The 21,476-nt window shown below is 32.6% G+C and overlaps 1 protein-coding gene and 1 pseudogene across 1 annotated transcript; one reads left to right on the top strand and one right to left on the bottom strand.

Moving 5' to 3' along the window:
- The first annotated feature begins 2,388 nt into the window (after positions 1-2,388).
- Positions 2,389-7,917, top strand: LOC145572512 (fructose-bisphosphate aldolase 3, chloroplastic-like). The gene is made up of 6 exons (XM_081631483.1): positions 2,389-2,709; positions 4,388-4,657; positions 4,783-4,892; positions 5,095-5,185; positions 6,177-6,446; positions 7,343-7,917. The coding sequence occupies exons 1-6, from the start codon at positions 2,530-2,532 to the stop codon at positions 7,619-7,621; spliced, it is 1,200 nt and encodes a 399-aa protein (XP_081487609.1). The 5' UTR covers positions 2,389-2,529; the 3' UTR covers positions 7,622-7,917.
- A 935-nt stretch (positions 7,918-8,852) lies between these two features.
- Positions 8,853-9,218, bottom strand: LOC145571272 (agamous-like MADS-box protein AGL28 pseudogene; annotated as a pseudogene).
- Between the last annotated feature and the right edge of the window lie 12,258 nt (positions 9,219-21,476).

The following is a 21,476-nucleotide window of genomic DNA, read 5'->3' as shown; positions in this document are numbered from 1 at the left end:
CCTAAATAGGTCTCTACTTTATTCTTCTCATATTCATGTGCGCTTTCTGATTAACATACAATCAATAGGTTAATCCTAAACTTGTTTAATCTATGTTGGTTGAATATTAATGCACAAACAAAACTATTATTGGCGATCACTTGAATTAAAATCATATAAAATTATTAATTATTTATTAAGCGTGATTTCAAGTACAAATTCCCTTTAAACCTGCAAGAGAGGGCGTGATCAAGCAATAACAATAATATCAAGCAACATAATAACAATAATCATCATAATAATATCCTCATCAAAGCATAATAATATTAGCAAGATCCTAGGCATGATACTAACATGATTAATAACAAATCCTAGCATGTCCCTAAGCAATAAAGATCAAACCTTTAGCCCTAACATGATACTAATATGATAGAAGAAAATAGAGAGCAACCTAAACATGATACTTGAAGGCAATAAGTAACATCCTAACATGATACTAGGAATTAAAATAATATAAGTATGCTTCCAAAATATATAGCAATAAAATAACTTACTTTGTTGTCTCGTATCTCTTTCTATCAAAACAATACACACGTTAGTAACTTCAATGAAAATATTAAATCAAACAATTAATTTAAATAATTGAAATAGGGATTTGGGACCAAACCCTCAAAAATTATCAACCTTTCATGTCTAGGACGAAGGCAACTTCGAGCTTGGCTAGGTGTATTCGAATCTCGTGATGGACGGATGTTGTTTTGAAAAGGGAAGGCTTAGAAAGAGGGGGAAAGAATAAGCTTCTAGTTTTGAGAGAGAATATAATAGAAAGATGATTGTTGGTGATTAAGCTTGTTGATTGTTGGTGATTAAAACGGAGGAAATTGACCATATTTATAGAGAAAAACGACCGTAAATGATTAGAAAAGAGTTAGAATTCGAATCGGATTAAAATTCCTTTTGACGCGGCAAGATAAAAAGTATCGCGACTCGATAGGATTATCGCGTCACGATAAAAATAGTTTTTTGCGGATTATGTTTTTATCATAACTTTTGATCTAGAACTCCAAATAAGGCATATAATATGTCGTTGGAAAGCTCTTGAAGTCTACTTTCCAACCCAATTGTCTTTTGTAGAATAAAAGATATGGCCGAAATAGTGAAAAGGTGTCAGTTTTGGATAGAGTTCCGTATTTCTTTCATATCTTTTCCGTTATTGCTCGAAATTAATATTACAATATCATTGGAAAGATAATTTCAAGATCTATACAATCATATAAGATTTGGATAAAAATTATGAGGCACGAAAATAATATCTGAACATATTCCATTTCGCACAGAACAAGGACTCTAAAAAAGAGGAGTTTTATTCAATTTCAAATTCTTTGATCTTATCTTTTCAAAAAAGGATAATTAAGATCTCTTAGAAACTTATAGAACCTTCTAATTAATCCTAATTGGTTTATAAATACAATTAAGATTAGTGAACTCTCCACATGATCATTGGGTCGCACATCAAACTCGTTTAGACCCATTTTAGTATTTTGACCATAACTTCCTCATTATAACTCGAAATTGAGCTTATAATATATTGTTGGAAAGGTCTTTTCTAGCCCCATCCAACTACACAATTATTGAACCCTGATTATGGACTATATTAAACTGGATTGGACGTTTTTCTTAATAGGATACGAAATGAATGATTTTCGAAAACAGAAATGAGTATTTTTATTAAAAACAGAGAGATTCACGAGAGTCTTTTACATTTCACCTTATTCGATATTCATGACGTGAAAGATATTGATCACTGGGTTTGGTTTTTGGGGAGACACAATCAGGTGTCTACAGTAACATATACACATCACAATTCTTTTTTAACTTCAAAAACTATGTATCAAATTGTATGCAATAACCTAAGACATCGACCATATGCCAACAACTACAATAGTTAATATCTACTTCGTATAGAATCATATTTATTGGATTAATCAAAATCTAAAGTTAAATTTCAAATTTTCACTTTTTTTTTTTCAAAATCAAGAGTATACACTTGTATCTTAATTACTAGATTGCGTCTTTTATTAAAAAAAAAAAAAAAAAAAAAAAAAAAAAAAAAAAAAAAAAAAAAAATTACAAAATTGTGTCTATTATCAAAACGCAAATCGAATTTTTATTTGATTTTCGGTTCAGTTCGATTTAATCTAAATTGCTTTTACCCATAGCCTCTTACGGCCTTAACTCATCCCCTCATTACCATACCAAAGAAAACAAAATTACACGCTGAAGGGCTAGCCGCTAGCCATTCTGAAAGTGGGTGGGCCGTAGAATACCCGGAATATTCCCCAGATCACTACACACTTTTAACACTTCCAGTTGATAATCGATTTGCGCGGACTTTCCCAGAAAAACTCCAACAACTCCATTATACAGCCGCCTACCATTTTTCCCTTTCTTTTATAAGCAACTCTTTTGTACCTACCTCACCTTTACACTTCCATCACTCCATTAAAATAAGAGGAGAGAGAAACTAACAGAGATCACCAACAAACAGCAATGGCGACTACAAGTTTGGTGAAGCTAAACGCTGCATCTTCCAATTGGATCGGTCAACACTCCTTCACTCAACGCACCGGATCATCTTCCTCCTCCTCCTCCGTCGCCCTCCCTACTCGCCGAGTCTCCCTTCCCGTCGTCCGCGCTTCCTCTTACGTCGACGAGCTTGTTCAAACCGCCGTAATTTTCTCTCTATTTCATCTGTTTTTACATCAATTTTGAGTTTTGATCGTATAACTTTGTCTGAAATATGGATCTGTGATTTTGATGTTTTTTTTGTTCGAGTTTTGATGATTGTTTGATTTTTATTTTATGATTGTTGGTCGCATCAGTGTAATTTGGTCTTTATGTTGTACGAATTATGATTTTCGATGTAGGTCGGAATAGTCAGTCACTATCAATAATAATTAGTGAAAATTATTCAATTGTCCTACTATTAATGTCGTGTTCTTAGATATTCATGAGTGGTGGGCTCAACGGCTTGTTTGAAGGATGCTATATAAGCCTTGAATTATTATCTACTTGTATTAATATTAACCTTATTATAAATATTAAGTTGTGTTCGTTTTATGACTAAATTTACATTCCAATCTGTCATAAAAGAACGAAGCCTTTATGATTTTTGGTTATAGATTTGGATCATAATGTTCACATAGTGAACTAAATTAATTTGTAGGTTTGAATCATGCTGTAAAACGTTTAGTTTGAATGATGGAAGTTAATACTCGTATATGCTTGTTCACTTGAAATGCTTTTTATAAATTAAAATAAGTTCATATGAGTTGTGAAAATGAGCTACAAAGTTCATTTTACAGCTAAATTTGAGCTTCCGATGAGGTGAAGAGAACGAATCCTGTATGGTCTTTAGTAATAGAATTAGATCATAAAAGCGAGTTAAATTAATTTCTAGTTTTGAATCCTGCTGGATAAGTGCTTAGTTCAAAAGACAAAAGCTATTATATCCGTGTTTTTGTTATGTCTTTATTCCGTAACTTGAGTGTGGTGTGGTGTAGTAATGTGCTAGGCATTAGCATGGTTTCCAGCAGTAATAATGACAGAAAATTAGGAAGAAAAAGACTGATTATAGTATTAAGATGAGAATTACAACTAATTGAACGATAATTCCACTTTTGAGAGGTGGATTCTCTCCTAACATGAGCTTTCGAGAGGCTCACTCTCTCCCAATAAGAATCCTCACAATATTCAATATGATGATTATTCCTCCTAATGAGGCCTATTTATAGAAAAACTCTCATAACAAACTCTTAACTTATTCCCCAAGGTACTACTAATAGGCTATGACTAACATACCCTTCCCCTAATATGGATTCCTTGCATAATGCAAGTTGAACCTGATACAGAGTATTAACTTTGTGCGTTGTCTAATAATTATTGGTTGTTAAGTGATTGCCTTGTTGATGATTTTCTAAATGGATGCTAAATCCCCATACCTTGGATTACTGAATGTGAGGAATTTTGTGAGACAAGAAGTGTATTGATGGTTTGCGTGACATGTAATCTAAATGTTCTTTGCGTTTGTCCTCTTCTTCTGCTATTTTTCTTATTTTTTTAGAGAATATAATGAATTCATAGGTGTATAGGAGGGAAAAAAAAACCCTATCAAATAGAGTTTCATAGATGGTTTGTTATAGACCAAAATGTAGTCGGTGACATCTTGTTTACCAATGTGTTATACACCAAAGATGCTTCCATCTGAGTTCCCTGTTATCTTTCTAGTCTTCTGAAGACTTTTTATTTCGTTTGTGGTCTGATTCATGCCTTCAGACTTTTATTTAATTTACTTCTAATAGTCTCGTCATTTTTATCTGTATTTATAATTTCTGTTGTGATTATGCAGAAAACTATTGCCTCTCCCGGACGTGGTATCCTTGCCATTGATGAGTCTAATGCAACTTGTGGAAAAAGGTTGGCGTCTATTGGCTTAGATAACACAGAAGCTAATCGTCAGGCGTACAGGCAGCTTCTCCTTACGACTCCTGGCCTGGGTGAATATATCTCTGGTTCCATCCTATTTGAGGAAACACTTTACCAGTCTACAACAAATGGAAAGAAGTTTGTGGACTGTCTACGTGAACAAAACATTGTACCTGGCATCAAAGTTGACAAGGTATGGTTATTGAAGAAGTGGCTTGTGTCTTCCAGACCTTCATGATTGTCTTGTATTGTATAACAAATGCTCATTGATGGCTTTGTATTTCCCTCACGGTTCTGTTTCTTTCGTCTACCTTTCAGGGTTTGTCTCCATTGCCAGGGTCAAATAATGAATCTTGGTGCCAAGGGTTAGACGGGTTGGCTTCAAGATCTGCCGAGTACTATCAACAGGGTGCTCGCTTTGCAAAATGGTGAGCCAAATTTAACCTGTGCTCAACTCAGAATTATTCTCTTATATCGATTTCTTTGGGGCTAGGGGTTGGGGTTTTGAAATGTTTAGCAAAGATACTTTTGGTACCGATCCCTTATTCAGATGCTAAGAAGCAAATCTTTGTTTTTCCCATCTTCTGCAAATATCTTGATAATTTGCTTGCTTGGTTTTTACAAACATAGGCGTACAGTTGTAAGTATTCCATGTGGACCTTCTGCTTTAGCTGTTAAGGAAGCTGCATGGGGACTTGCTCGTTATGCTGCTGTTTCTCAGGTACACAAAAAACTTAATGCTTTTCTTTGAAATGTTTTTAGCTTATTTTAGACAGACTTCAATGTTTGCCTTTGAACAACTCAAAGCACTTAGATTTACAGTGGTCTGTAATTAATTTTGTGAATCATATGTGATATAAGTGTGTACCATGCTATCATTTTTGTGTGGTGCTCTGGTGCCTTTCAAGTCTAGTCCTGTTTAATCTCCAGCACGGGAGATAAAAACTAAGTTCTTATTGGAAGTTAACAGGCTAGGCGATGAAGTATTCTTGTTGATCAATTGGTAGTTTGGATGTCTGAGCTTTGGTAACTGTATATTGTAGACATCTTTTTCACTTAATTCAATTTTAACATAGTATAGCAAAAATTTATTAACCTAGAGGTCTGAATGACCTTTTATTTCACATAGCAAGGCCACCTCTTGTTGGCATCAGCAGGACCTCAAATACTGTATGATGGAAAATCTAGGGTGATCAAATGAAGCCCAACCTGGTTGTGTTTGGGTTATCGCTATAACCCACCCAAACTTGCCAATACTCCTAGTTGAGACCCGATGCTGAATAGAGTGATTCTGTGCTAACATTTTTTTGAAAAACATGAAGCGTTTGAAGTTCTGAGATCTTATTATCTGTGTTATTGCTTGTACTAAATTTCAAATTATTATTCTTTGGTGAAGCTTAAAGGGTCCAGACAGATAGTCCAGGCTTTTTTTTTCTTATTCTTATTTTTTTAATAAATATAAATAAAATGCTGTTAAGGCAGAATTGGAGTCTTCTATAATGTTCTTTTTTATGAAGAAAATTTCTCATGTTCTTTATGCAAGTTGAATGAGCTAATCTAGTTGTATAAACCTATGTAAGAGTAGGTTCTTGTATAGATGGTAGTGTTTTTGGACAGGTTCTTGAATTCAATGTATTGCTTCATAAGTTGATTCCTACATCCGATTAGTCCTTCAAATTTATTGTTTTTGTAATTGCTTGTTTATGCTTCAGGACAATGGCCTTGTTCCCATTGTGGAACCAGAAATCCTTCTTGATGGTGACCACCCAATCGAGAGGACTCTGGAAGTTGCTGAGCGGGTGTGGGCTGAAGTCTTTTTCTACTTGGCTCAGAACAATGTTGTTTTTGAAGGAATCCTTCTAAAGCCGAGCATGGTTACCCCAGGAGCTGAGCACAAAGAAAAGGCTTCTCCAGAATCCATTGCAAAACATACACTTCAAATGCTTAGGAGGAGAGTGCCTCCTGCTGTTCCTGGAATCATGGTATGCTGCTTTTAAACTTTCTTTCATTTTAATTCTGTAAATCAGCATAGGTTTTGTTGCTAACAGACGTGACCGTTGTGGAGAAAAATTGAGGACCGGGAAGGTGGGAAAAAAAAATGAATAATTATATACATACAAGGAACATGAGCTAAATCAATCATTTGACGCTTCTTTAATATGAGTATGGGTGTGTCTATGCAAATGGTGAAACCCAGGCATACAACTGAAATGACTCCCTCTTGCCCCTGCCAGTAAACTAAGGGACCAGGGACCAGACAAAGGGACCAGAGAGGTGCCTGTATCATACTTTGTATATTGGAAGAACAAAGGAGACTATAGTCTCTAATTTTTGATAGCAATCAAGAAAAGGATATAGTCTGAGGGTGGGGAAGAGAAGATCCATGGAAAATCCTAGATCCCAATTATGTAGTTTTCCTCATTTCGTGCACTCAATTCTGACATTGGGACTTTTCAAATGAACTATCTGTGCCAAATTTTATGGCTTTTTGATATTGTGGCTGTGGGTTGACCTATTTTCTAAATTAGCTTGGTGTTGCTGCTCTATGAGCTCTGCCTTGACTTACCCTTTGCTTTCTCATTAATTAATTTGTTCATGGTATTTATCTGAACGCAGCTTAGCGTATTGGTCCATGTTCCTTATTACCCTTTCTTTGTCCCTCAATCTCCAGCTGATCTAATTAGGTTTCAGGTAAAAGGGGTAAAATTAAATAGGGGCAGTGAAAGTTTGGCAAGGCATGCTCTTGTAAGGGTTAGAAAATCGATTATTATACGGATTAAAAAATTGATCATTATTGTCTATTGATTCCTTGATTGTGATTGTTTTTGTTAACTTGACGTACAAAGAGATCTAACATCATTTTTTCCGTTTGTATTAGTTCTTGTCTGGAGGTCAATCAGAAGTGGAAGCAACCTTAAACCTTAACGCAATGAACCAAAGCCCCAACCCATGGCACGTCTCTTTCTCATATGCTCGTGCACTACAAAACAGTGTACTTAAGACATGGCAAGGACGCCCAGAGAACGCAGAAGCTGCCCAAAAAGCTCTTTTGGTGCGTGCCAAGGCAAATTCCCTTGCTCAGCTTGGGAGGTACTCTGCCGAAGGGGAGGATGAAGAAGCCAAGAAGGGTATGTTTGTCAAGGGCTACACCTACTAAGGATAGTGTTTTGAGCTATCTATAAGTTACCATTGTTAGAGGTGTATTTCATTTTCTCCTCACTAATTACTTGATGTGATCGTCAAGACTCAAGAGCAAGAGAATTGTTTTAATTAGATCGTCACTTGCATTTCCCCTCGTATTGTTGTATGGAAGTATAGAGGTGTTTGAATGTCTGCTTGTTATCGCCTCTGTATTGGCATGAGAATAGGTAATGGATAAATCGGGAATAGTGAGGTTTTTATTCCCTACCTCTAATTATTTTCTTACTAACTAAACAAGTAAGAGATTTTGCATTTCTGACTCATAAATCATTATTTTTTTGTTCAAGTTAAAGAACAAATTAATAATCACTTTATCTTTTTGCTATATTATTAAAATATATTTCAAGCCAAACAATTGCACATGTATTCTTGATAAAATTATCTGTTGATGGGCCTTTTTAGGTACAGTTATGTAAACTGGAAAGCTTAAAATAAATCAAATTTCACTTATAAGTTAACTAATCAATACTTTGCTCCAACACTACATCATCCTATCTCCTTATCGATTAACTCCAAAAGCCGATACTCATTGGAAGCATCTTAATTCGACTCTAACTAATCCATGGTATTTAAAACTTACGGCCACATTACAACGCACTAGTATTATTTTTTTATTTTTTTTGAAAGGACAACGTCCTATCAAGCCCTAATACTTAACTTTCTAAAATATACTACGTATGAGTATATAATAGTTAACTTTTCACAAGATATTTTTAAAAAAATACTTCATAATAATTATTGCAATAATATCTTTTAATTAGATTCTATCTCTTAATTAATATCACATCAATAGCTCAAAAGTACGAATTACAACTTTACAAGTATTTATCATTCAAGAGATTGCAATCTATTATGAAGTACTTGTAAGTTGTAATACATATAGCATCCACTAAATGTTGCCATACTTACTCTCCCTTAAGAAACTCTCCCTTACTTTGTACTTCATAAAGACAACAATAAAATAGTAAAATAACAACTAGTCGATGACGAGTCTAATAAAATAAAATTGATAAACAATTTTAATGCAAAAATATTACAAAACCATCCCATCACGAGCGGAGTTTAAATAAACACAACCAAAGATCAATGGCAAAAAATAAAAATGGCAATTTATCATTATCCCTAATAAAAAAATCCGCAGTACATAACACATCTTCATTTACGACTACTTCGTTGAATAATAATAATTACAACTGGTTATTTCCCTTGACCTTGGAAGCAACTTGACTCCTTAAACCCTCTACCGCAACCTTAAGTCGCTCAAGATCATCTAAACCCATATCATCAATCGGCTGTGCAAGAACGTCCTCGTAGAAAAAGTACGACGAATTGTTTTCGTCTGCATTAGGGTGTCCGAAAGAGTATGCCTTTCCTGCAGGAGAGAATGTAGCAACCGCACACTCAACGCCGCACATTGAACACAACTCGCTCGCCTTCTTGAACAACCCGACACGGCGTTTCGAAAACGTAACTAGTTTCCTGGGTTTGTTATCTATCGGAGTAATGTCGATTTTCCGTTTGCCTTTACCACTGACTTTTCCCACAGCAGCCATTGAACAATTGAAGAACCGTACGTGTATACAATGAAAGAGAACTAGGAGATAATGGAGTTAAACCCTACTACTTAGTTAGGTTTTTTTTAATGGTTTTTTTTTTTTTTAAAAAAAAAAAAAAATTTACGAAATACCTTAAATGGAAAAGGCAGATGAATTGGGGGTGTATATATAGAATTTTTTTTTTTCATTGAAACCGTGTATATAGAAATCATAGCACCGTCATAACTCTAACTTTGGCAGTTAAAAAAAAAAAAAGAAAGAAAAAAAGAGAAATCATGTCTTTTTAAAATTATGATTTTCCCGTTAAAAAATAATAATATGATTTTAAAAAGATTGAATTAGAGGTTTGAGGGCCATTGAGGGGTTTGAGGCAACGTAATATAAAGCATATAAAATTTTAATGGGTCATGGGTACGATATTGGGCCGCAAATTTTAAGATGCAGGTGCACATGCATATATTTTGAACAATTAGTAAATAAAATATGAACAATTGCAAATTTTGAACATTCAGTAAAAATTTTGAACATCTCAAATTTAAACTAAAAAAATTTGAACAATCGCAATAATTTAATAGTTTTCTGAAAGAAGTTTGTCTGACTCGTAATAATTGAATAGTTTTATAATATAAACTGAACATTCACTACATATAAAATGAACATTACTTTATAAAATATGAATGTATAAAATTGCATATTTATGTTCAGTTTTTGTGACGTATTCATATGGAGAAAGAGACTTTTAATTTAGGGATTGAGGGAGTATTGTTTTTTTAAAAATCTGATTACGAAGTATATTTTAAGGACCATAAAAGCAATTTGGTTAGAAGGGTTGGCACATTAACTGATTTACTTTCTAGATGAATTCTTTTTTGTAGTTCTCTTCGCCTTACAGAAATAATAATCAGTAAAAATAATTTAAGTTTAGTACTTTTTAATCTAATTACGGAGTATATTTTTCCAATATGATCTAATAGTAGTTTATTCATTGGTTAGTGCACTTGCAGTTCTCATGTTAATTAATCTGCATTTGTAAGAGTGGATTGCATGATGAAGGGAAAGCAACAATCTAGAAGCACATATAACAATTCAATTAGATGTATATAATTAATATTGGGATTTGGGACCTAATGTTCACTACCTTTCATGCTCACTTGATAGTATAGGTCAATCCATAATTTATGCAAACTTTATTTATCTTTAACATTGTTGTTGCCACCCTCAATTTAGGCAAAGTTTTCCACCTACAAAAAGACAGGATTCGATTTTTGTATAATTGTAATCATGCTTTAACATTCTTGGTATTTCTTCATGAGTTTCGTGCTTTCCTTAATCATGCATATTCAACTGGTGAACATAAATCCTTCAATGTAGGCAAAGTATGTACTATGATTGAGCAAGGTTTAAATAGCCAAATAATAACACTCCATTTAATTATAGGTTACAATTAGGTTAGATCCTTTGTCATGCACGAAATTTTTCAATATTATTATGTGTAATAGAATTATTAATTATCTATTTTATATTTTTGTATGATGCTACCCCAATCAGCTCCTTAGCTTCCATATCCCCAAATAAAAATCTCATTTGTATTTTATACAAGTTTTTAGGACGGTGAATAAAATAATAAGATTGTGGAGTTTAGTTGATTAAGGTAGATATAAAAACATGATAATGAGATTCAACTGATTAAAAAATAAATAAATCAAAACAAGTATTTGATTAATTAAAAGTATATAAATATAGAGATAATAAATGATTTAGCGTCAAATGAGAAGGGTCTTTTCATGAGAAGGATTATATGTGCATATATTTTGCATTGAATATGCATATATTTGGAACTAAATGTGCAAAATAAAAAATTCAACTCAAATTTGATATATATGCATAAATTTTGTACATACTGTGCATAATTTCAGTTTCCCAAAAAAATGGAAAATTTTCAACAGTTCAAAAATCGAATTTGCACATTTATTGAAAAAAATATACACAACTAGTGAAAAGAAGCTTTTGCACAATATAATTAATCATTCTCATTCTTTTCATTTTAAGAAACTTTTCATAGATTTCAACTCTAATAAAATAGAGTTAAGTATATAAATGGGGTCTATCTTTTTTACTTTTTCACCTTTTGGGATCTCTTAGTTTTTTTTTTCACCTTTTGAGACCTCTAGTTAATAATCCGATAAGTTAATTCATATTTAACTCACTAGAAAAAAATTTAATCCCTTCATTAATATTTTGTCCAAAAAACTCAGTCCTTTCATTAATATGATGTCATATATAAAAAACATAGGTCCTTCATTTGATTTCACCCAAGGTAAGATAGCTTCTTGTTTATTTCTCACTGTTTTCTAACAAGTTATTTATATTAGATCAATTGTGAGTAATGCAAATTAACTTATTATGAAATATACATTGATTTTCAACCGTGCTTGTATTATAAATAAATTTTTGGTCAATTCAATTTTGATCAAAATTTTGTTATCTCTTTCACAAAATTTAAATTAAAAAAAATAAAAAATAAAAATAAAAAATAAAAAAAACTTTTGTCATTTAAAGTTTGGTACTATATTAGTTTTGTCAAGTTTTATGGGCGGACCAAGTGTGGCTAGTTGCACTCAAGGGAGAACTCTATATGAAATAGAGAAGATTTTGCGTAGAACACATTCACGTGAGATCGGACTCAGCAACAAAAAGGCGCGAGTCTGAGAAACCCGATTAAAGCCCGCGCACCAATATTTTATAAAATCGATAGTATTGTCTTATTCCTGATAAAAATTATCTTATTCCTGACTAATATAGTCTTATTCCTGATAAAAATTATCTTATTCCTGACTATTATTATCTCATTTCTAACTAAAATAATCTTATTTTTGACTAAATTTTTTTAATTCCTGACAAATATTAAACTAATTAATATAATCTAATACTTGACAATACTAATCTAATATGTGACAATACTAATCTAATACATGACAATAAATATTTAATACCAAACAGTAACAATCAAATACCAAACAATAAGCATCTAATACCTGACATTATTTTCTCTTTTACCACTGACCCTCTTCTTCTTTCATGACTACTCAGATTTCACATCATCTTTAACAAACTTCTACATTTCATCATCAATTAACAATTCCACAATCAAATTTCACAAAATCAAATTAATCAAATTCACCCAAAACCGCCGCAACAAAGCCGAACCCTAGACATTAAGATTCGATTTAACCCCAAAATTAACCCCTGTTACCATGAATTACACAAAGATTGGTATCTTCAGAAAAAACAAACCACTAAGCTTCAGAGGCCGAATGGCAACGACGGTGAAATTCTGGAATTCTAGTACTTCTGATTTCATGAATTGCGATGGTTCTAGGCCAGAAGCAGTGGCGCTTCTTGACTCTGCCAGTTGCAGGGGCAGATTTTCGTTCAATTAGTTGCCAATGTCATCCTTGCATAGCTTCAATGGAGGAAGAAAGTGAAAGAGAGAAAGGGGAAGAAGGAGAATGAAGATGGTGGACTTACGTGAGTCCGTCTCACCCAAAACTTTACCTACGAAGTATCTTCGATGTGGACTTATTTTATCCCTAAATTGACGATCGAATTAACAATAAACCGGAAAATGTTAATTTGCTAATCTACTAGATAAACACTAAATTATGAAATTGATATTTGAATATTAAAATAAGCAGAAGAAAAAACAAGAACTTACTTCAAAAGCTATTTCAATATAGGAAAAAAAATTAATGACACGGTTGTTTACGAGCGTCAGATCAATTCAGTATGAAGATATTGACGGTCACGATTCAATCCAATAATCAGCCAACAAACAAAATAAATAGGGGACTATTTGTTTTAGTAGGGACTATCTTTTTATGGGCAGCTTTTTAGGGGATTGAGTTTTTAATTCAAGGGACTATCTTTTTTACTAATCCTTAGTTACTTTTTGGCCGGAAATTCCCTTTGAGATCCCAAAAGGTGAAAAAAAAAACTGAGAGATCCCAAAAGGTGAAAAACTTAAAAAGATAGACCCAAACTTTGTACTTAACTCAATAAAATAAGACTTTTTTTAAAAATGAAAATCTTAAGAGAAACAAGACTTTCATTTGAAAAAGTAATGAAGTACTACCTCCGTTTTATATTAGTTGCAATTTTAGGGTATTATTTGTGAAATATAAAATATTCCAAAGTTGCAACTAATATGAAACGGAGATAGTATTGGAGATGAGGTGTGAATGTTTGATTTATCAAATGTAAAAGATGGTAATTGTGTAGCTAACGTAGGGGATCAATCATTCAATCAATGGAGATGGAGGGGAGACGTACAACGCTATGCAAGGGGAAAATAATTCGCAGAGACCGCACCCAATAAGTTTAAGTTGTGTATACTCCATGCATCAAGACTTTTTAGGCTGTTAAATTTTGAGACAATATGAAATGGGCCTAGGCAATCCGAACAAGGAAGAGGAGAGTTTGGTCCACAAACAAGGTTTTGGAGTTTCCATACTAAAACCAATTGGCATAAGAGGAATAACTCCTCTACCTTATAAAGTGAAACCACCTCTCCTCTTTATCCAATATGGAACACTCACAAGTAGGGTACAATGAGTTTTAACATAGGCTCTAAAACATTCTACCTACATACTAGAAATAAGCACCATAATAGCAATGTGAAACACGTACATTAAAGACACAAGCACATCCATTTGTCCCACTAACAACATTCATAAACTAATTATGTCTCTATAATTAAGGACAACTACCGTACTAATTACTCTGATCTCAAGATTCTCAACAAGATCAATAAATAAGAGGATGGAACCATAAATTAGATATATATTTCGACAAATTACAAACTTACACTTTATAAGGGGAGGTTGTGGTTCTAAAATATAAATAGCAACCATGTACGTATCTAAACAACTAGCCCATAAATAAACATAGAATTTTGCATGTTAAAGTTAGAGCATATGATCAACTCAATTTGAGGAGCATGTGGTTAAGGCAACAAGTACGTGGTTTTGTCAAAAAAAAAAAAAAAAAAAAGTACGTGGTTGTTGCAATAGTCTTGTTCACTCAGCAAATCAACTTATTCCTATCAATACTATTATTTTTAAACAGGAAGTTGGAAGGACACGTGTCCTCTTTCTGCTTTTCCTGTTTTAAAATAATTTTTTAAATTAAATATATATATATATATATATATATATATATATATATACATCACCTCAATCTCAATCCTCAACCATGCCTATTCAACAAAATAATAATTTTTTTCCTTAAAAAAATATAAAAATAGCAATCCCAAACCTATACCAAAAAAATAAACTCATGTCTATAATTTAGGTTTTTTCTTTTTTTTTTTTTCTCTTCTAATTTTTACAGGGTCTTCTTCTCCAACCGGCTCAAAACTTTCATCATCAACCCATATCATTGAAAGGATTGAATCAACATCACTAACTCTATCATCAATAATACAATCAACCATTTTTATTGGTGTCCTTTGGCTTCTCTCAATCTAACTATATAATATTTCCATCTTTTCCATCTTTATTAGTATTTATATGGTAGTTATCAATTAATTAGATATATTGAACTTTATCTTTAGGCATTCTACGATACATTTGAATATCAAGGTACATTCATTTTATTTTTTTTCTATATTATTTTGCTTATCAATTAATTAGTATGGTCGACATATCAATTTTAAAACTTTTAATCATTCAAATTTTAATTGCTTGTTTTGGTTATGTCAAGTCATAAATATTTTGGAAGATTCAAATTGTGATACGAATCCAAATTTATTAAAGAGTTACAGTCTAAATTTTCACCAGGTTATTTTGAAATTAAGAACTTTTACCTATTTTCTAAATTGGAAATCATCACTTCCTTTCCTTCTTCTCCTCTCCATTCTCTTACACTTCCCTAATTCTGAAATTGATACATTCTGAATTATATTTCGTTAGTATATTATTTTAATGGATGAATTTTGTTTTTGCAATATTAATCATACTTTGGATGGTATTTTTTGGTACAAGATTGTATTTGACGATAAAATAGATTCGATTTTTTCAACACTTTGCATGTAGTTGTTGAAGGTTCTGTTTTTTTTTTTTCAGTATTTTTGTTCACTTTTCAACTAACTTAAATTGCATTTTGATGTTAATTTTTACTTACTTTCACATATAATGCATTGTTTGATTGTTTTTTATAATGTTGGATCCATTCTGGATTGCGGTTTTACTTGGTGATTGAATATTGGTGTCTCTTTTTGCATGTGATTGAATATTGGGTTGAGGTTCTTGATGAATATTTTGCATGTGAGTTTTTGCACTTACTGTGAGTTTGGAGTATAAACTAAAAATCCCGTATTATTTTATTAATTAATGTTGTGTGTCCAAAAAAAAATTTTATTAATGGAAATTTTGCGAACAACTACCGCAAAAGTTCCAACTTTTGCGAACAACTACCTTTATCTTTTTTTTATTTTTTTTAATTTTTTTGCGAACAAGTACCATAAACTTTGTATTTGTTTTGTTAACACTACCAGTTAACGATGGACGTTTCCTTGCCATATGTGGGTCCCAGTAGCCCACCCTAATTCGTTCAATACACAAATAAATGAATAATTAACCAGAAATCATAAGAAAGATTAAGAAAATGAACGAATATTACCTGTTTTTTCAATCCTAATAGCTTGAATTCGATCTCTAGGTGAGCAATTTCACCTATGCCCTAAAATTTTTCGAAGACAAACATTCAAAGATATAGAGAGTATCTAATTAGGGGGAAGATCGTTAATATAAAGGAGATATAGTTGGAGGGAAAAGGACGAAAGGTGGGCCCCACATACGGCAAGCAAACGTCCCTCGTTAACTGGTAGTGGTAACAAACAAATACAAAGTTTGTAGTAGTTGTTCGCAAAAAAAAAAGATACAGTAGTTGTTCGCAAAATTTGGAACTTTTACGATAGTTGTTCGCAAAATTTCCTTTATTAAAGTTTATTTTATTGTTTATTTTCAAAAAAAAAAAAAGAATTAATAACTATTATGGATAAAGTTAATTTTAAACAAACAAAAACCACAATACGAAAAATAGTCGTGCATCGCACGGGTTTAAGATTAGTTTTCTTTTTGTAACAAATAGCTTAATTGATTTTTCTTAGTTTTAGCAAACGTACTATACAAAAGGTTTGTAATCTTTTTGCTCCATTCAATTCTTTGACTTTTCGTTAATACTCCATCCATTTTAAAAAAAAAACTTGCTTCATTATGCCGACGTTAATATTTGATGAATAATATATTTAATTATTAATAAATATAAATTCTAATAACAATAGAAAGTTAATAATCAATTCATTGAGATGATTCCAACAAGTACCTACATGACTATTTCTTTTTTCTTATGTATAAATCACAAACATTAGTCAAAATAGAACAAATGAATAGTACAAAAATTAAAAACGGAGCATGTATTTAAAAACGGAGGGAGTATATGTTACACTTTGACTTTTTTTTTCACTATTCACGTAATGGTTTTGACTTGACTAATATACTAAATTACTAGTATATAAAAAAATAAAAAATTTAAGGAAAAATGGAAATAAATAATCCCATGTTTGTGTGGTCTGATAATAACAACCCACCTTTTGATTATTACGAGGCAATCCCACCTTTGTGTGTCATCTTCTTTTAACAAACTTTTTTACTTACAACCTATTAAACAGGTTAAAATATATTTTTTTATTATTTTAAAGCCACATGTCGCACAATAATTGGTCAAAATAAAAAAAATAAAAAAAAAAGTTTAAAACAAAAAAACATGTAAATTTTTTTTTTTTAAAAAAAGAAAAAAAACCACCACCACCACCACCCCCAGCCACCGTAACTCTAACCCTAGCCCCACCAAAAACCGTCCTGTCGCCGCCCTAAACCCTTGAAAACGGCCGACCGAAACCCCCTAGTATAAAAAACCACCCCGCCGAACAAAACCCACCTCCAAAATCACCCCCGAAATCGCCATAACCACCACAGCCCAATTCCACCACTCCGAAAACCTCACCTAGCAGCCTTAAACCTGCTGAAACACCACCCAGACGCCGAAAATCCACCAAAAACTCCACCCAACCGCCGAAAATCAGCCGAAAGCTCCATCCCAGCCGCCGAAAACTCCATCCCAACCTCCCTAACCACCCCGAAAATCTCCACCCTAGCCTAACCACCCCGAAAACTCCATCCCAACCTCCCTAACCACCCCGAAACCTCCCCCCCCCTTAAACACCCTATAAACTCATCCCTGTTGCCGGCTGGCCATTTTCGGAGGTTGAGGAGGGTGGCCGGTCGGTTTTGGTGGTGGCTGGGGTAGGGGACAGGGTTTCACGGTGGGGGTTGGTGGCTGGGTTTTTTTTTTTTTTTTTTTTTGCTTTTTTTTTATTAAAAAAATGAAATAAACCTATTACATTTTGACACGTGGCATATAACCTACAAAAAACGGTCATTAACAAGTCAGGGTCTGTTAAAAGAATATGACATGCAAAGGTGGGATTGTCTCGTAATAATTAAAATGTGGGATTATTATTGTCAGACCACGCAACGGTGAGATTATTTATTTCCATTTTTCCAAAATTTAAAACAAATGTTATTATATAATACATTGTTGGATTCATTATAATGTCGTATATTTTTATAATATTAATTTTCACTATAATCTTACTAACATATAATTAGAAAAATTAATGGTCAAAGTCATATCTCAACATGCGTGTTTGATTAAAGTGTAACACTTATTAAAACATAAAGGGAGTACAAAGTATTTGAGTTGTTACTTCGCCTTTTTTTTTTAAGGTAAGAAGAAGGACCCTATTGAAGCAGCACCTCTCACAGGTTTAGCCAACCCAACTCCGCTGGTCATCGTTTGAGAGTAGGGGGGAGGTAAGGAAATTCCTCTACTCCCAAACATTTTGTAGTTGGTAGGGCTCAAACTCGTGACCTCAAAGTCACAAGGTGAGTTCCTCACCAACTCCACCAAACTTTGCTTGGTTATTTCGCCTTTTACTTTGAAACAATGTACGAGTAGATTTTTAATACAGTGATAGTATAAGTCAATTAATCAATATCAAGCAAAACCATATAATATTCATTTGTAGTCAAAATAATTATACTCCGTAATATACTGTAGATTTTTAATACAGTAATAGTATAGTCAAAATAATATTTGTAACATTGTAACACGAAGACAATAATTGTTGAAGACCATTAATTATAATTTCTAATGATATATACTCATATAGAATTAAGATTCAATTTGTCTTGCAACTAACTAACTACGAGTAATAGAAAAAAAACAAATGAAATCAAATACGGAATACAAGAAAAACAATCACCCAAAAAAAGCATAACATATACTTCTTCCTTTTTAACTTAATTTGCAACATACCACTTTAAAGAGCATATTAATTTATTTATTTTTTTTCAAAACAAGAGCATATTAAATTAGACAAGTTAAAAAATGACTATACATATAGAGACTTTGTTGATTAACGTATGTACAAAAACAAAAAAATAAAATAAAAATCCAATAAAACATACGAAGTTTTAATATTAATTTTAAAGCATCGAGGGAATATAATACTTATCCATTTACGTCTAATTTAATGAATGTGTTCATCTTCAAGAGCTTTGCATGTTTGTACATACGCTAACTGAATTGGTGAGAGCATCTGTCATGTCTCTGCTGCAAACATTATATGCTATATTTTTCTCAAGCAAAAAACAAAAAATAATCAAATATACTGTATTTAATATAAAATCTAGTATATACATAGGATTCTATTCTATTTCTTTAGCTTTTTTTTTTTTTTTTTTTTTTTTCTCTCTTTTTTGGATGATAAATACTTAGGATCCCTTTTTCTTACAATCCTAAGTTTCCTATTTCTTTATATTGTAATTATTGTAATATATAATAATTTATATATGCAATTATGACAAGGGATGAAAAATTGAACAGATCAGCTTCCGTAGATGGGGCAGGTCGTGGCAACAATTTTACTTGCATCACGTAAAGTACTTAATACTAATTATTATTATAATAATTATATTAAGTATTATATGGTCATCATGTTGCCAATATATTGTGATAATCATAACATGTATATGTGTTTGCTTTGCATTCTTATGATTAGTTAGCCACTAAGTACTAAGTACTTTGAAGGGTTCTAGTCTTTCACAATCATTATTAGTAATTACTTTAGGAAATATATACAAGTAATATTTATTGCTCGCTTTTTGAGTCTCTTCTTCGACCAATTAGATGTATTCATTGAATCGTTCAATTGTATATATGTATTTACTAGCCCTTTATAGTTGCAAATTTGATTAAGGATATAATACGAGTATTCAAAATATTCACTCTTTAATTAAAGGAAAAATTGGTGAAAATAATCCCAACTTTAAGGCATTTACTTTTAATAATCCCAACTTTAGATTATTATTGAATAATCCCAACTTTAGGGGGTATTCGCTTTTATTGGTCCCAACCGGTAAACCAACCTGTTATAACAGGTTATGGGACACATGTCGCAACATAATTGGTAAAAAAATATATGATATATATTAAAAATTAAAAATTAAAAATTAAAAATAAAAAACCAAACAGCCTACATCGCCCACAATTCGCCTGCCCCCTTCCAACCGCCTACACTCCGGCAGCCCCCTCCCCACCACCCACAATCCGACAGCCGCTTTCCCCAAGCCCCACCCGTCGAAAATCCCCCTCCCCACCCCTTCCAACCACCAAAACAACCCCTCTTCCCCTGCACTGCCCTGATTCCCACCCCTACCCCCAAACCCCTCCCAATAAACCATCCCCTCCCCTTTCCCCCACCCCAAAAACCACCCATTACCCCTTCCCCAACGCTAATAAATGTTGTTCGGGGCTAGGCAAGGGAGAAAGGTGGTTTTCGGGGTGAAGGGAAGGGGATAGGTGGTTTTTTGGGATAGTTTTCGTGGGTGTGTTGTGGGAATCGGGGCAATTTAGGGGAAGGGGGGCTGTTTCGGTGGTTGGGAGGGGTGGGGAGGGGGTTTTTCGGCAGGCTGGGTGTGGGGAGAAAGGTTGCCGGAGTGTGGGGGTTGGGGAGGGGGCTGTCGGAGCGGGGTTGGGGAGGGGTGGCGTGATGGTTTTTCTTTTTCAAAAAAAAAAATCTTTTTTTTCTTCTTTTTTTTAGTCTTTTTCAGCCAATTAAGTGGTGCCATATTTATTTAAAACAAATAAATATATATATTACCTGTTTGACAGGTTACCGGTCACTTGGGACCAATAAAAGCGAATACCCACTAAAGTTGGGATTATTCAATAATAATCCAAAGTTGGGATTATTAAAAGTAAATGCCTCAAAGTTGGGATTATTTTTATCAATTTTTCCTTAATTAAAAGTTAAGTGACACGTATTATATTGAGAAGTGGTACATCAGATTATCTAATTAATTATCTAATTAATTAATCATAAATTATTATATTTATATTAGGTAAACTAGTACGTAGTATTACATTCCTTCCCAAAAAAAAAAAAAAAAAAAAAAAAAAAAAAAAAAAAAACTTGTATTACATGCGGGCTATTAATCTATACCTGGTTTATAAAACCCAAACAATGCAATTTATGCCACATGCATGTCTTCTCCTCCTTTAATCTTTTCCCATTTCCTTTTATATATTGTAAAAATATTTTTAATCCTAATACAATTAAATTTTTTTTTTTTTTAACGATACTCCTTTCACATTTTCCTATATACTTAATACTCCCTCCGTCCTTTTTTTTTGCCCCATTGCAAATATATGGGTCAAAATTTTAAAATTTTGACTATGAATTCTCGTTAATCTATAAGTGATAATTTATTCAAATGTGATCTTGTTAGAATCGTCTCATTATATATTTTATTAATATCAAGTTTTATAATTTTTACGCGTGTTGAATGGAGATATATACGTTTAAAGACACGTCTTTGAGACCATGAAAAGTGAAATAGGGCAAAAAAATAAGGGACATATCATAGATGGAGTAATTAATACTATTAGTACATTCAATTCTTGTTACGGAGTACGTAGTACTTAACTTTGGAATATTTTATGTCTCACAAATAATATCTCAAAGTTGCAAATAATATGTAACTATTTACTATAGTATATAAACAATAATTATTTGCAAATTTTTCTATCACTAAAATCATTTCATCGGCTATGAATAATTAAACATTACCA

This window comes from Chenopodium album, chromosome 12 (genome assembly GCF_948465745.1).
Source record: "Chenopodium album chromosome 12, dcCheAlbu1.1, whole genome shotgun sequence".
Lineage (NCBI taxonomy): Eukaryota > Viridiplantae > Streptophyta > Magnoliopsida > Caryophyllales > Amaranthaceae > Chenopodium > Chenopodium album.
This window is presented reverse-complemented; position numbering and strand designations above follow the sequence as displayed.